Source organism: Prinia subflava, chromosome 9, assembly GCF_021018805.1.
Source record: "Prinia subflava isolate CZ2003 ecotype Zambia chromosome 9, Cam_Psub_1.2, whole genome shotgun sequence".
Taxonomy (NCBI): domain Eukaryota; kingdom Metazoa; phylum Chordata; class Aves; order Passeriformes; family Cisticolidae; genus Prinia; species Prinia subflava.
The window spans coordinates 12,670,733-12,685,795 of record NC_086255.1 but is presented as its reverse complement, the minus strand read 5'-3'; the positions used below and the strand labels follow the sequence as shown (position 1 = coordinate 12,685,795).

Here is a 15,063-nt window from a genome sequence, read left to right as displayed (position 1 = left end):
GGTGGGGCTTGGAGGTTTTGTTTTTTTCCTGGCCCCTAGCCAGGAGCTGAAGTGCAGCATCCCATTTGCATAAAACCAGAGAGATTACAGCTGCCTTCATCTCTATTACAGATGCAGGGTACCACCCGCTGAGACAACAGGTTCCAACTTGCTGTGGTCCTTTTGATTTGTGCTGCTTTCCATTTGGATCAGGAGGGAGCGGTGCATGCCGGGAGAACGTGTTGTCTCTGTGGGTGGTGCCTCCCTATTAAAGGTAAGGGTAAGCATGAGCCTTTCAAGATCTTCAGTCCAGCTTGTGTTCTGCTTGCTTGTATAGATCCTCTGAATGACCTTAACTTGTAAAAGGGCAAGGATGCTTGTTAGAGCTGGGAGGAAGGAAAAGGAGCGCAAAACTGGATCAGGTAACCAATGCAGGGCTTGCAGAGGGGTGGATGTTTCTGGAAGGCTTTTTCTGAGTATAAAAGGAGTTTGAAAAGAGTATTTAAAAAATAGCCTGGAAGTTGGAACGAGTGCTCTCTTTCTTTTGAGTGCATGCTAGCTTCTCCTTTGAACCTGCATGAATGTAGGATGGAGTGGTGCTGACAGCTGTCACTTTAGTGGCCTCTTAGTTCTGTAGCCTTTCATAAATTTAAAAGCTCACTGCCCTCAGCTTGCCAGCCTTTAGCCTTAAATTTTGCTGTTTAATGGGTCCCTAAGTGCTTTATAAACCACATGCCTAAAGCACTGCTGAAATATTACACCAGACTCCAAGGTAACTGTGAACACTTTTGAAATGGTGGAGACTGACTCTGCCCCTCTTTGTTTTCATGATAAAACAGAGGGCCTTTTGGAGGACAGTAAATTAGAGAGAGGTGATGGATCCATATTTCAGATAAGATTTGTAAAGTTCAGCATGTCTACCTTGAGAGATGAAAGATTGCTGGAGGTGGAGCATCTGCCCCAGTGAAAGGGAATTACATGGAAGAGGATATCAGTGAACATTAGTTTAGGAAAGAGGTATAAGAGGTAGGACTTGGAGGAGAGAGGATCCAAGGTGGGCACCATACTCTGGATTTCCTTTTTCTTCCCAGGTCTTATTTGCCTATCAAAGACTGATCCCAAATGTAATGTTAACTTTTTCATTGGTTCTTCTGTCTGAGGCAGAAGGGAAGAGAGGAAAGTTCATGGCAGAGTGCAAGGGGAGAGGCCATGGAATTAGGGAGTTCTGTGACAAAAAAAAACCAAAAAGTGTTTTCTTTGAATGATAGTTTATTTGAGACTCTGTCCGTTGGAAAGGGTAATTTAGCTGTACAGCACAATAAAATCCATCATTTAATTGATTTGTCTTGTGATTAGATTCTTTTCATACCTATAAAGATGTTAGAATGAGCTTTTCTTAAAACAAAGGTACTTTTAACAAGTCTCACCTGTGTGGATTCTCTGGTGTCTAGAAATACAGGTGTGCTTCTACTGAAACGTGCTTACTGCAAGTGCCTGTAGATCCTTCTCTTCTGCCTGACTGTTTTTGCATATTTTGCAGAAATGTGACTTTTTGGGGACAACTCTTCCTCTGAAAGTCTGGATTGAATTTTAAATTAGACATTTTAAAGAAGCATATGCACAAGTGTGATCATGTAGGGTGCAATTCTCTATTTCCCAGACCAAAAAAAAAAAAAAACCCACAGTTAAACCAAGCATTGTGCCTATTTATGTGTCCCACTGAGGGTGTCCCTCCAGTGACTGCCATGCACCAGGACCCTCTAAGGCTTGTGTTTCACTGCTGGAGGCAGACCTCCCCTGAAGCTATGGTCACCACAGGGAAATCTGATTTTCCCTCCTCCAAGGCAGAGTGCACTTGGCTTCCAAATGTCATTTGCTGGAGGTGGTTCGTATCCTTAATGAAATGAGAGATGTAGGCCACCTACGGAGAGCAGCCTGCTTTGTGCTGCGGTCTATCTGTGTTTACATGCAGGGGTTGTGGGACGAGACCACTCTTGAACTGTGCTAGATTTGGAATGCTTTTTTGAAGCATTGAAGGAAATTCATTTAAGGTTTACAGCACGGTAGTTGAATTTACAAGAAGGACTGGTTTCAATTACAAAAAAAAAAAAAAAAAGGAGGGGGGAAAGATTGGAAGAAGGTTAGTGCTGAGCATTGAAGGCAAACACCACTTCCTGTTCAGTAGTGTATCTGCACTCCAGTGCTGCATCCTTGTAGGATGAGCCTCTTGGTGCCATGCAGGGGAAGGGGCATAGTGCTGAAGCTGGATGATTTTATGGAGTTCTTTTTGCCAACTGAACTTCCACATTTCTGTTCTTGGCACATTGGAGGAGAGTTGATCTGAGACGCGGCTTCCTTATTCTGATCTCCAAGCTGGGTTAGTGCTGAATGATCTGGGAGAGTTTGCAGGCTCTGTTCTTCCAGTGAGTTCAGCCTGCCAGGAAGAGAAGCAACTGGGGATCAAAACTGGGTCTTCTAGTGAAAGGTTGCTTTATGTAATACAGATCTGTTTATGATGTTTTAAAAATCAAGAATTGAGAAATAGTTGGCTTTTTTTTCAGTGAGGCATGAAGGTAAAAGTATTTTTGAGCAGTGCAGCCATTCCAGCTGTGAGATCATTGGCATTTTTTTAATCCATTTGCTGCCTGGAATAGAGATACTAATAAAATAAATGTTTGAAGAAATAGATCCAAATTGTTATTCATACCTAATCGCCTTTGTTTTTAATTCCATGTGGTTTTAGTGTTGGGAGCATGTCTTCTTGACTACTGCTAGAATAGTGCATGTTTCCTGATGAGGCAGTGGCTACAACTGGTAACAACAAATTACCACTGGTAATAAAGTTACCAATTTCATGTGAAATTTGAGCTGTTGGTGTTTCTCTCTTCTAAGCTGGAAACTCCGTGGTGATGACCTAACTCAGCTGCCTCTCTACTGTCATCTCAATTTTGAATCAAGGCCCAATAGGCAGTGACACCAGGCTAACAAAAGAGGGCTGCAAATCTTGGTGGTCTCCCATTCAGATGGTATTGCCTTCCTTGGACAAAGGGGTGAGTAGGGCTCCTGAGTGCCACTCTGCCTCTAGGGATGGTAAACAAGGAACGGATCACTGGTGGGAGGCACTTTTTGATCACTTGACAAAGCTGGGTAGATGGGATACCACCTGACAAAGGGCTGAGATTTAAAGGAAGATTTTGCAAGGGCTCTTAAGAACAAAAAGAAAAAAAAAATAGACCAGAAAACTGTTTTTTTCAGGATGTAAACAGAGTGGGCGGAGGTGAAGGGGGACTCGGCCATTCTTGGGGAGCTGTGATTTAAGCTCAGAGGATACAGACAAGAGAAGGAGGGAAGAGTGCACAGATGGCTCATTGTTTTGTCTAGCTCAGCATTCTTGCACTGCCGAAGTGAAGGGCAATTGTTTTAAAATCCTTTTTGCAAAGAGTGCTCTTTGCTTTCCAGCTATCCCTGGTCCCTGAGATGCAAACTGTAAACCAGAGGGACTGGTCTTAAATTCCCATTTGTTTTTGAGGGTCGGTCCAAGAGGTCCTGGGCATTTGCTGGGTGGCAAGGCATTTCTTCTATAAGGGAATGGGGGGAAAAGAGTACTCCTGGGGAAAATGCACTGCAGTATTTGGGGAGGAGGCAGGAACAAAAGGATGCACATGGAGGGGCTGATGCAGGCCAGTGTCTGGCTTGGGGGCCTTTACCAAAGCTATGAAATATAGCAGGAAACTGGCACTTCCCTTACCTGCAACGATATCTGATGTACAGTATAGTTTCCTTACATTATTTCACTTTTTTTTTTGTAGCAAATAATTCATTAGTATAAAGAAATACTGCCATTTCTATACTGTTATTCTTTCTACTGCTCCAGTTGCACTGGCACAGCTCCTTCCCCTCCTCCGCTCTAAATTGTTGTGGCCTTTCTGGAGCAGGGGCCTTTTTTGGCATAGTCGACAAAAATAAACCATAAAGGCAGCTGTTGTTATGAATAAGGCTCAACAGGGGAGTTTTACCAGTAGAACTACAGCAATATAATTACACTGGTAGACTAGTTACAGTAAATTTCCTCATGAAGACAAGCCTTAAGTTGACATTTCCTAGCTAAGTTGAATCCATATGTACAACCTTATTACGCAAAAATAATATGTCTCTGGGCCTTGAATTCCTTTTTTACCCAGAAGAGTAACATTAGGCAGAAAAGCAAAGAATTTAGTATTCAGAGATAGATGGGGGATTTTCTCTAGGAGAGTGGTTGTGATGAGCTGTATGCTGACCTCTGTGTTTTTTACTGGGCAGGTTATTCCTTCAAAAGTGATCAGGAACACGAGGAGAGTGTTCCTGCTTACTGCACTAAGCAGTACTGAAATATGCTGTAAGTTGACATGTCTATCCCAACTTTCCTCCTATTTGAAAGACAAGCTGAGCCATTTTGCAGTTCCTCATAACTGAACTGGTTTGCCTGAGAGGCAAAACTATTTTGCCACTACTAGAATTTTTAGGGGTAAGCTTGTAGCCACTGAAAGGATGGTGAGGGAAGGACACTTTCTTTCCTTCTTTGTTTGATTTTTTAAGAGGCAAAGGTTTATTTTATCCTTTTGGACATTGTCTTACAACAAATGGAGTTCATGCAACATTCACGAGCCCTAGAAGTTTCAAAGTTTTTCAAAGGAAAGATAGTCTTGCAGAACAAGCTTAACACTTACTGGCAGATTAAAAAAACTGTCTATAGTGGACTTTTCATTGCAGACATCTCATGTTTCCCTTTTGGGAGTCTTTCACCAGCAGTCCAGTGTTTCCTTTTCCCTGAAATTACAGCTCAAGCTCCGAGGACCTTTTGCTGCCTGTTTAATTAGATCTGTCATGGTGCTCATCAGTATATTTTTAAGTGTACCCTTTGCAATGAAGTGAGATTAGGTAACAGCTCACCAGGGAAGGCAGAACTGTCTGGATTTCTATAGCTGTTGAAGTGAAAGATTGAATTCCAGATCCATCAGGATTGTAGAGCCATAGATGGGTTTAGGTTGGAAGGGACCATAAAGATATTTTAGCTCCAATTCCCACTAGACCAGCTTGCTTAAAGATCCATCCAGCCTGGCCTGGAACACTTCCAGGAATGGGGCATCCACAGATCTGCTGGACAACCCTGTGCCAGTGCCTCACCACCCTCACAGTAAAGAATTTCTTCATAATATCTATATAATAGCCATAATATCATATGGATTCTAAACCTTCTCTCTGTCAGTTTCTCCTGTCAGTTCATGCCACTGTCAAAAGTCCTTCTCCAGCTCTCCAGCCATTTGGTTACTGGAAGTTGCTCTAAGGTGTCCCTGGAGCCTTCTCTTCTCCAGGCTGAACAGGCCCAAGTCCTGCCTGTCCCCAGTTCTCTGAGCATCTTCACAGCTATCCTCAGGACTTGCTGCAGCAGATCCATGTAATTTTTAGGATGAGAGTCCCAGAGCTGGATGCAGCAGTCCAGGTGGGATCTCGCAAGAGCAGAGTAGAAGAACAGAACCACTTCCCTCAGCCTGCTGGCCACACCTCTGGTGGTGCAGCCCAGGACACAATTGACTTCCTGGGCTGCAGGGCAGCAAGGGGAACCTTGCTGGTTCACACTGAGCATTTTGCCAACCAGCAATACGTGGGTGCCTACAGCCTGCTTGCAAGCTGTTGGAGTTCAAGCTCCTAAAGGCTTCTGAATATCTTTTATGCCCTGAGTTCATTTATTGCACAGATGAGAACTTAATTTTATGAGAGTCCTAAAATTGTGCTCAAGGATATGCTAAATTTGCTTCTTGCATGATTTTTCTTAATGTATGTTCTTTAGCCAGAAGGAAAGTAATGGGAGACGCCAGTGTTTATATTTTACATTACATGTTGGAGTCCTGAGCCTCGCCTGAGACCTTTAGGCAATGCTGAAAAATACTAAGTGTAGCTGTCAGTGGCCCTGAGGTTTTTTTCATATTCTTTCCACCCTCCCGTACTGCTTTTGAAAGGCGCTTTTGTTATGCCAATAGGTTCCTCCCAGCAGCTGCAGAACTTTCCGCAGTAGGAGCTAGGAAGGAGCCAGCAGACACCGAAAGGACAGCTGGTGCCCTTTTCCCGGCTGCTCACCAAGCACAGCAATACTGCCCTCCCCAGCCACGCTGGCTCAAACTAGCCCTTTGCTAATGTTCTCCTGCCTGCTGAGGTTGCAGCTGAGCCCTTAGGTGAAGTTGTGGAGATGTCTTACCATTCCTTGTCTATCAGAGCTAAGGATTCAGTTCCAATATGAAGTGGGATCCATGTGCAGATGGAAGTTTGTCTTCTCTAGTGCACTGTGTCGTGCAGTGACTGTGTGCTTTGTTGGCAGAATCACCTCCAGCTCAGGCCAAATGACAGCACTGTTCTTCTGGGCCTTGTAGAAATGAAGGATGAGTAGCTCTGAAGTGCAGCATAAATAGGCAGCTTAAGTAAAATGTTACAGATCTTTGTAAGTTTTCTTTTTCATTAGTGCCTTCACTCTTGTACTGTGAATGCAATAGTAAATCCTTACTGTGCCTCCAGCTTTTTTTTTCCAGATCTTTTCAGTGGGCATTAAGATGATGCAAGTCTGCTGCAACTTCCCAGGCTTTTGCAGCGAAACTGTTTGCATTTTCTTTGCCAAGAAGCACAGCCTCACTTGTGCTGGTTGTGGTGGTTCAAAACCTGCTCTCAACACCTCACCTGGGCTCAACTGATTCTACTGGCCATGAAGTGGGAAGCCAGAGCTCTGTGGAGAAATGTGTGAGCCCTTGAGCTGAAACACGTGGTCAGTAGTCCAGTTACTTGATTACACATAGATTTATTTTTTATTTTTAATAAGTTGTTTTGGAAGTCATGAAAACGAAATGGTTTGGTCTTGTCAGTTTAGTTATAACTGTAATGGGACAGTAAATCATCACCTACTGGTATAGCTACATCCGTGCTCCATAAAATAGAGAGAATAAAATGTAAACTGCCCTCATGTGAACATCTTTTGCTGGAGTAGGGAGTGACATATCCCATGCAACCTCCTGTTTCATATTTGCTTGTTTTAGTCATTTCCCCTGTTCTGTATTTGTCCATGCTGTGCAGAATGTGGAGTTAATTTCCCAGCTTTTGTGACCCTGATAGATGGAGTATGTAAGCATTTCCTATATGATGAGTGTGTCACATTACTCTTTGAAGCAGGGAACTATCATTTTTTACATCTGAGAATCAAATTCCTAAGTAACTTGTTGAGGAGGATGAGAAGTTTGTAGCTGATAGGAGGTTCAAACTTAGGTACTTGGATGCTGTTTTAGCATTTTAGCTGTTCAGAGTATTCTGAAGTTTCCTGATGTAGTGTTAGTAATGAGGCAGATCAATCCCTTTGGCACTTGATAGGGCCTTTGCAGCCTTTTGCCCTTATCTGTGAGCACTCTCCCTTACAGGTGTGACTGTACGTTGGCACTCCCCAGAATGAGACAAGAAAGCTTTCAAGCCTCTAGAGCTCAAAGGGATTAACCTCCAGAAGCTAAGCATGATCCTGTCCTTCTTCCAGATGCTGCCACTTTCATGGCATGGACAGCAGAGCCTCAAAGAGGCAACTCCTAGATTGCCTTAGCTTGCAGCCCAGCACATTAAAGTGACCAGGTGGTTTACTTTAACACACTAGGCTGGAGATAGCACAGTTCAGGAGCTGTGTCCCAGGTGGCTGGGCAAGGGCTGAGTATTAGGAACCACTTCTGTCAAAACAAGTTTAACTCAAGTGTTTATGAATAATCAGCTGTGGGTTCTGCAGGCACTGTTCTGCATACAGAGTATCAGTGGCAGAAGTTCCTACCTGTGTTCTTGGCTATAATGCTTTGTAGGATCACTTGGGTTGGAAGGGACCTCCAGAAGTTTCCAGCTGATGCTTTCTCAGAGGGCTGACTTCCCTGGATCACATCCCTAGATCCTATTCTGGAGTTTGATCACTATCTAGTGATGCTATATAAAAGTTGTGTCTGCAGAATTACAAATAAGATTGACTTGACTGTGTAGATTTAGAGGAAAAAATTATCTGTATCAACATTTGTTATTTACAGAGGCAATTTTGTAAAAACAAAATCTAAACTGTGAGTCCCAGGTTTCAGGGACAAGATTGTAACTGATTGAGTTTTGAAGCTGAACAGTAAAATCTGTGAAATCAGTGTTGTGTATGTGTGAGTGAAACTGTACCTTGTCTCCTCTTCCCCCTCTGCCCTGTAACAGTTCTTCCCTTGTTGAATGGTAGCTCAGTGAAACACAGTTCTGTTTTCATACTGGCCAGAACAAATCAATTCACAAATTTTTACTCAGATCCCAATGTAAGCTAAGTGGATCCTACGTGAGTATTTCAGAAAGTTGAGAAATGCCTCCAAATAACTGCAGAGTGAGTGCCTCTGCATCTGTTTGGATTTAGATGTTGGAATAAATCTCCAAAAACAATTTAACTTTCTAGAAGAGTTTTCCATTTGGTTGATGGCTTACACATTTGATAAAATATACTGCAAGAGCAAGCTCTAAGCAGCAGCTGCCATAGACTGACATCTCTGATCAATGTCACTCACTTTCCAGCCATGATTTTACACAAACAGAAATCTTTGAGCACATATTCGTTTTATGTTTATATTTTCCCTGCTTATGCATGGAGTTTTTTCTTAAATCAAGCTACAAAGGAGTCCAGTAAAACTGTGTGTGCAAGTTTGGGGTGGCAGGAGCTCATGGAATTTCCTGCTAAGTGCTCCGAAGAGATAACCATCTGACATCCAGATAACCACTCCCTTCTCTCAAATGTTTTTAAGTGAATGAATACTTTTTTAAATGTCAGGAGACAATCCAGTAGAATATGTGAGTAAGCAGGTAGGTTTTGGCTGAAATAACTCTTCTGGATACTTTCTAAGCCTTTCATATAAAGGGGTTGCTGTGCCTATTTTCTTATGAAATTGCTTCACAGGATCCTTCCAGCCTGCCATCAGGGTTCTGAGATGAGAATTTTATACTGTTTGACAGCTGCACTAAAAACAACTGCTTCCTGTTAGCGAAGATGCTGGAAGCACTAGGAATGGTCGCTTTTTTTCTTCTTCTTCTTCTTCTTTTCTTTTTTTTCCTTTTTTTTTCTCCTTTTTTTTTTTTCTTTTTTCCTTCTTTTTCCCTTTAGCTCTGGAATCTGAGAGTCATTTGCTTATTGTGGGTAGAAATTGTGCAATACACCTGGAGCTTGAATTCAGAAGACTGTGCATTGTCTTGTTTAAGGCACATCAGCTCTTGCCTGATGTCTTTCCTAGGAGACAGAGACCCTGAAGTGTGGCTGTGAAGGCTTCTCCTTTGGTTTTGGACAGGAGACCACCCTTTGTGTTGCTTGTTAGTGGGCAGTAAAAGGGAAATAATTTATGTCTCAAGTGATCCAAGTGATTCTCAGGGAGGATCTGTGGAGTCAGTCACTGGGTACCTTCATGCTTTTTGTGATAGCAAACCTCTGTGTTGCTACTAGTAGTCTCTTTGCAACCTAATAGAAAAATCTTCTGTGATGAGTATTAGCTCTACAGCCTTAAAACATTATTCAGAGTTGGACTCCAAAGTGCTTTGGTGTCAGCAGGCAGAGTGCTGGATTCTGCTGGTCACCTTGGTTTGACCATCTCCACAAACTTTGAAGAGATCCTGATCTGGAGTACTGAAAGCTATGGATTGGCAATTACTGAGTTGGGGATTTTTTTTGGTGGGTGGGATGGGGATTATGGGTACTGATACAAATAATAGCATCTCTTCTGATGTCAGGTTTAGAAATATAGTGATACTGTATTTCTGTAGCCTTCAAAATGGTATCAGAGTAGCTTACCAGCAGCAGAACAGGTAACTGTCTTTGTAGAAGACGTGGAAAGATGCAATTAGGGAGTTGAAGTAAAAGGCATCTTAAGTGGCTTCACAGAAGTAGTGTTGAAGCAGCTGAAAACTGAGTCTGAGACAAATCATTCCAGAGTGCTGTGGCCTTGCTTCCCAGAAGAGACTCAGTTTATCTCTCTGAAGCTGTTGGGAGTGCAGCTGTGACTTCTGTAAGTGCAGTCCTCACTATCCCCAAACAGCCTGAAAGAGCTTTCTTGTTGTTCTCAGGCTGAAATAATCATAGTGATTTCCCTATGTAAACTCCCTTTTCCAGGGATTGGTTCACCTAATACATTTATATGCACATACACTTAAACTCTCAAAAAAATAAACACCTAGTACACTCTGCTCCTTGTACAGAGCTATGTAGCTTTCAAAAGCAGAATTGCAGAAATACTGCCATTTGCACTGCAGTGAAGCAAACCTTCCCTTCTTCCTTGCAAAAGTGAGAATGAAAATGCTTTGGCAAATAGCTTTGATTTAAACTGAAAAGCCTCTGGTTTTCAGAGCTGCTTTTAAAGCAAAGGGCTACTTTGGCTTTTGATCCCCTTAAGCTGGGTTATTTGATGTGAAAAACGCCCTGGGTACTCTGCTGCAGAGGGGAACAGCTTTTCAGTTCTCTGTGTGTGGCTTCAGGAGAGGGCCTGGCAGAGCATGGGGTGGTGGGGGGCTCAGGGGGGCCTGGTTGTACAGCTCTGTAAATAAAGGGGCCTCTATTACTTTGGCTTCTTTTGCTGGAGCTAAATATCATGATCAGTGAAACTCTTACCTCATTAAAGGAACAAGCCAGGCTCCTCCAGCATATGCACAGTGCTGCAGTGTGGTTTGTTCTGCTGAGCTGATTTGCTGAACAGATAAAGGGAGTTTGAACCTAAGAATGGCATGTAATGTATGACCTTGGCTTTTGAAACGTTTATTTTTGTTCTTTTCACAAAATAAGGTTTTAATATTAAATATGGAGTTGGATTTGACTTGGCAGATGCCAGAGCCTTCTACTACTGCTGTAGTCATAATATAAAACTATCTGATGTGTGCCAGTGAGCATGCAGCAAGCCAAGAATTTCTCCATCAGTGTTTACTTTTCTGAAAACTTACCCAGTTGCTTTGCAGTTGGGTTGGCTAAAAAGGTGATGTGCCCTTGTGTTGGAGGGAGCAAAGCAGTGGTGGGTACAATATAGTCCATGCTGACTCTTTATACTTAGCATCTTTAGTTTGGGGGCAAAATATGGGTCCCCCTGCCCCCTTCGTAGTGTTTTAGAAGTGTTTACTAGAAACTTTCACTCAAAACTACAGGGTTCAGCAAAATCAAGGCATAAAACAAACTATGTGAAATATTCAGATCTGTTAGTACAGAAACTTAATGCTGTACTGCAGCTTTCAGTTGATGTAGCCGGGGCCATGCAGGGATACAAAATACTAATTCTGAGGCTTTCTTCCTGCACACATTCCATCTCAGATCATCATCGTACTGTAAAGCTGAGGTGCTTTTGGACTGCTGCACTGCAGGAGTTTGGCTGAAGAAATGACCTGTAAAGCACTTCAGTGCTGAGATGTTGAACTAAGCTCCAAAGTCCTTGTTATAAATTGGCTGTAGTTTGAATTGTTTACCTTCAGATTTAAACCACTAGCACCCCCTGCAAAAAACACCCAATAAACTCACACCAAAACCCAAAAACAAACAAACAAACAACCCTCCCCCCCAAAAGAAAAGACCAACAAAATCGCCCAACCAACCTAACTATGACCAGAAAAATGCACACCAAATCTACCATCTCAGTCCTCACCTCCCTTACTCTCAGAGAAACCAACCCCAAAAAGTGCCAGAATCTTGTTTCTGTAGATCAAAGGCTGTAATAAAAGTATGTTGCCTCTGCAGCTGGCACAGGAGTTGTGTCAGGCTGACCTGCTAGGAATGCTTTCTACTGGAAAGGGAGCAGGTTGGTGCAGATACAGGTAGCAGAGAATGTGGGGAGATCCATGGAAAAGCTCATGGCTTCCATGTGTTTTAGCAAGATTTCTTCCATCTGTGGGTTATTGTTACCTTTCCACCCAGTGTTTCTGTCAAAATGAGGCTTGCTTGGTCTTTCTCGTCTGGAAGTATTATTTGGGTTTTTAGCTTGTTCATTGACTGTGGCTGGATGAAGGCGGTTGCTTTTCTAGAAGTTTTCCAGAAGTTTGGGGGAAATTTGGAACTTACAGGAAGAAGCACAAGTTTGAACATCTACAAGCCTGCAAGGTGTGGTGGGTTTTTTGTCCAGCTTCTTGTCATCCTCCTAAGATAATGCTTAAGCAGAGGAGACATACTCCAAAAGGAGGAGACTGCCATGAGAACCCAGTGTTTCCACATGGAATAGAGAAGAGTCTCTTTGTCCTTGCAAGAGATGATAATAATGGGACATTTGCTCATGTCCCGTTGGCACATGTACCTGGAGATCTTGGGTTTCTAACTGGGAAAAATCATTTCCCATGCTACTTGCCTCCCCACTAGCAGACTGAGGCATCCTTATCATCACAGATTTTGAAGCTGGGGCCAGTGTGAGCACTTGGAGTAAAAAGCATATCCATAAGAGAAGCCAAGCTGCATAACTTGGCTACTGGATACTGCTCTGTGATTTTCCTAGACCAACAGTCAGAATCATACTGTAGGTCTGTGTAGCTCCTGAAGCTCATGTCTGCCTCCATTCCCAGGTACATCCCCCAAACCTCATCCAGGAGCTCTGATCCTGGATTATGGTCTATTGTTCAATGAGAGAAATGTCATGGCAGCTGTTGAAACAGCTACATTGAACTTATCTTCAAATACAAGACTTTTATTAAGAATAAAAGCAAAACCTTTGGCAAAAATATGAACAAAATTACTATGCTAATTACATTCTGAATATTAATATTTCTTTCTATTAAAGACCTGTCTAAATTAAGCATAAAGTATTTCCAAAGTAATCACGAGTATTCAAGGCCACATGTGTCACAATTTCCTCAAAACCAGATTACCAAGCTAAAATTAAACAGATCAAAGACTTTTACTTTATAGACTGTTACCTCAGAACAGCTGCACAATGCAGGTGAATTGCATGTTTTAAAACTTTCAAACTTTCCCTGTATTTTCACCAACTTGTGACCATTAACTAGTCAAAAACATTTTAACTCCAAGAGATTTGTATTTAAAGATTACATGCAAATAAAATTCTTCTAAGATTTAAGAGTCACACCACCATATGAACAAATCCAGTTAGGTAATGTTGCCTGTCAGATGAACTGCTTTGTGACTACTAGTGTGTTGCTGACCAGCGATGCTCTCCTAAATACAAGTGTTGCTTTAGATTTGATGGATACTCACCTAAACACTTCTGTTACTCAGTAACTTTCATATGTATCAATGTAAAGCATGTGTGGTCTTCTTTAAACAGTTATTTTTGGGAAGCAGAGGTCCAAGAGGTTAAAAAGAAAAAGCCCACTGAACTCTAGCCCATTGCATATTAGAAGTAAAGCTGTGTTGTTTCAGAACATACTTTGGAAGGAGGAAATTCAATAGCGAGCCATCTTTCCAAAACATTTAACTGTGAAAGATCAGCTCGAAGGCTTTCTGTTAACTTTGATCTTTCTTAAAACTAACCCATTTGTAATGTGTTTCAGTTTCTGGTTTATGCTTTTTCCTGGAATCAGTTCTTGAAAACTATCCACTTAAAGCATTTTTGTTTCTCCCTCTAAGAAATATTTCTTTCATCCTTTACTAACTGATATGTGGAACTAATAAAACACTATAAGGATGCTGGTTGTCCAAGGCACAACTTTGCATTTGTGAGACTGTCACTGTCCTATATGAGCCAGTTAAGTAGATCTTCACATGTGGTTACAGAACAGAGGATTCACTGCACATCCAGATTCCACTCCCTGGATGGCTGGTTCTATGAGGAGAACATCCTTTTTCCATGGTCCTAATCTTTAATCCTGCTCTGGTTACAAGAATTGTGTCATGACTGTTTATTTTTCGTTCCCTCCAGGTTTACAGGAACAGAGGGACCGAGTGGTTTCGGGTTTGAGCTGACATTCCGACTGAAGAGAGAGACGGGAGAGTCGGCCCCACCCACCTGGCCAGCAGAGCTGATGCAAGGCTTGGCCAGATACGTCTTCCAGTCAGGTACCACAGGGTTAAATACACGGCCTCGCTTTTTCCTGCTCTAGTTCTGAGGGGCCACATCTGGTACAGGGTGTGACACTTGTCTCATCAGTACCCAGTCAGGTCTTCGGAACTGTCTTTGTGTGGGAACCCAAAAGAGTGTGTTCCTTCCTCCAGCCCAGCCTGCAGGGACAAAACCAATTGTTGTTCAGGTTACTGCAAATCCTGGTATTGAAAAGCTGAAGTTACACAATAGTCAGTAACTATAGCAAATCTGCCCAGTGACTCTCGCCTGCATAGCTGGGTTCGCAGAATCACAGAATGAACTAGGTTGGAAAAGAGCTTTGAGATCATCAAATCCATCTTATGACCTAACACCTCCTCACCAACTAAACCATGGCACTGAGTGCCACGTCCAGGATCTTCTCTGAGCAAGAAGAACGCATTTGCTTATCCTGAATGGCTGAGGAGCAGCCGTCTGATAAGGTCTCACTTCTCAGCAGAAGCACCATAACTTCTGAAAACATTGCAGCTCCATCACAGGCAAATCCCTTCCAGTGCTCCCTGCAGCCAAGCAGTAGCAATGCATATGAACATGGAGTTAAGATGTGAAAATGTAAAAGTTTTAAGGAATGCTGAAGCCAGGCAGGCCAAGGAATTAACAATTTTGAATCATTACTGCAGATGGAGAATTGCCAGAAAAGTGGGAAGAAGGGTGCCTAAAAACCATCCTCTTGCACTGTCTTTCATAGTTTCATTTATATGCTCTGCTCACCTCTAACAAATCTGAGGAAGTGACAATTTTGTGACTATTTTTCTAAATATTAGTGGATATAGTTCAGTGTCAGCCCAGATAATTGCTTGTCTTTTTGTAACCTTTGCTGTGTAGCTGTCTTCTCCAATTGCCATCCAAAATTTATCTCACCTTTCTATCTTGATTTTTGCAACTGCTAAGCATCTAAATCTATATGACTATCATTATTTTTTACATTTTTTAAGATTCCCATCCTGCCTATATTGTATTGCACATCAGCTTTTTGTTACTGACCATGCAGTGATGAGTTCGTACTCATGTTTTCTAT

General features: G+C 42.3%; 1 protein-coding gene across 4 annotated transcripts in view; it reads left to right on the top strand.

Moving 5' to 3' along the window:
- The window catches only part of SUFU (SUFU negative regulator of hedgehog signaling), an 89,339-nt gene that overhangs the window by 9,919 nt on the left and 64,357 nt on the right, over window positions 1–15,063 (top strand). For all 4 annotated transcript variants that reach the window (XM_063405410.1, XM_063405409.1, XM_063405412.1 and 1 more), the window contains one exon: window positions 13,866–14,002. In XM_063405410.1, the coding sequence (XP_063261480.1) occupies window positions 13,866–14,002 (137 nt within the window). The remainder of the gene's footprint in view (window positions 1–13,865; window positions 14,003–15,063) is intronic.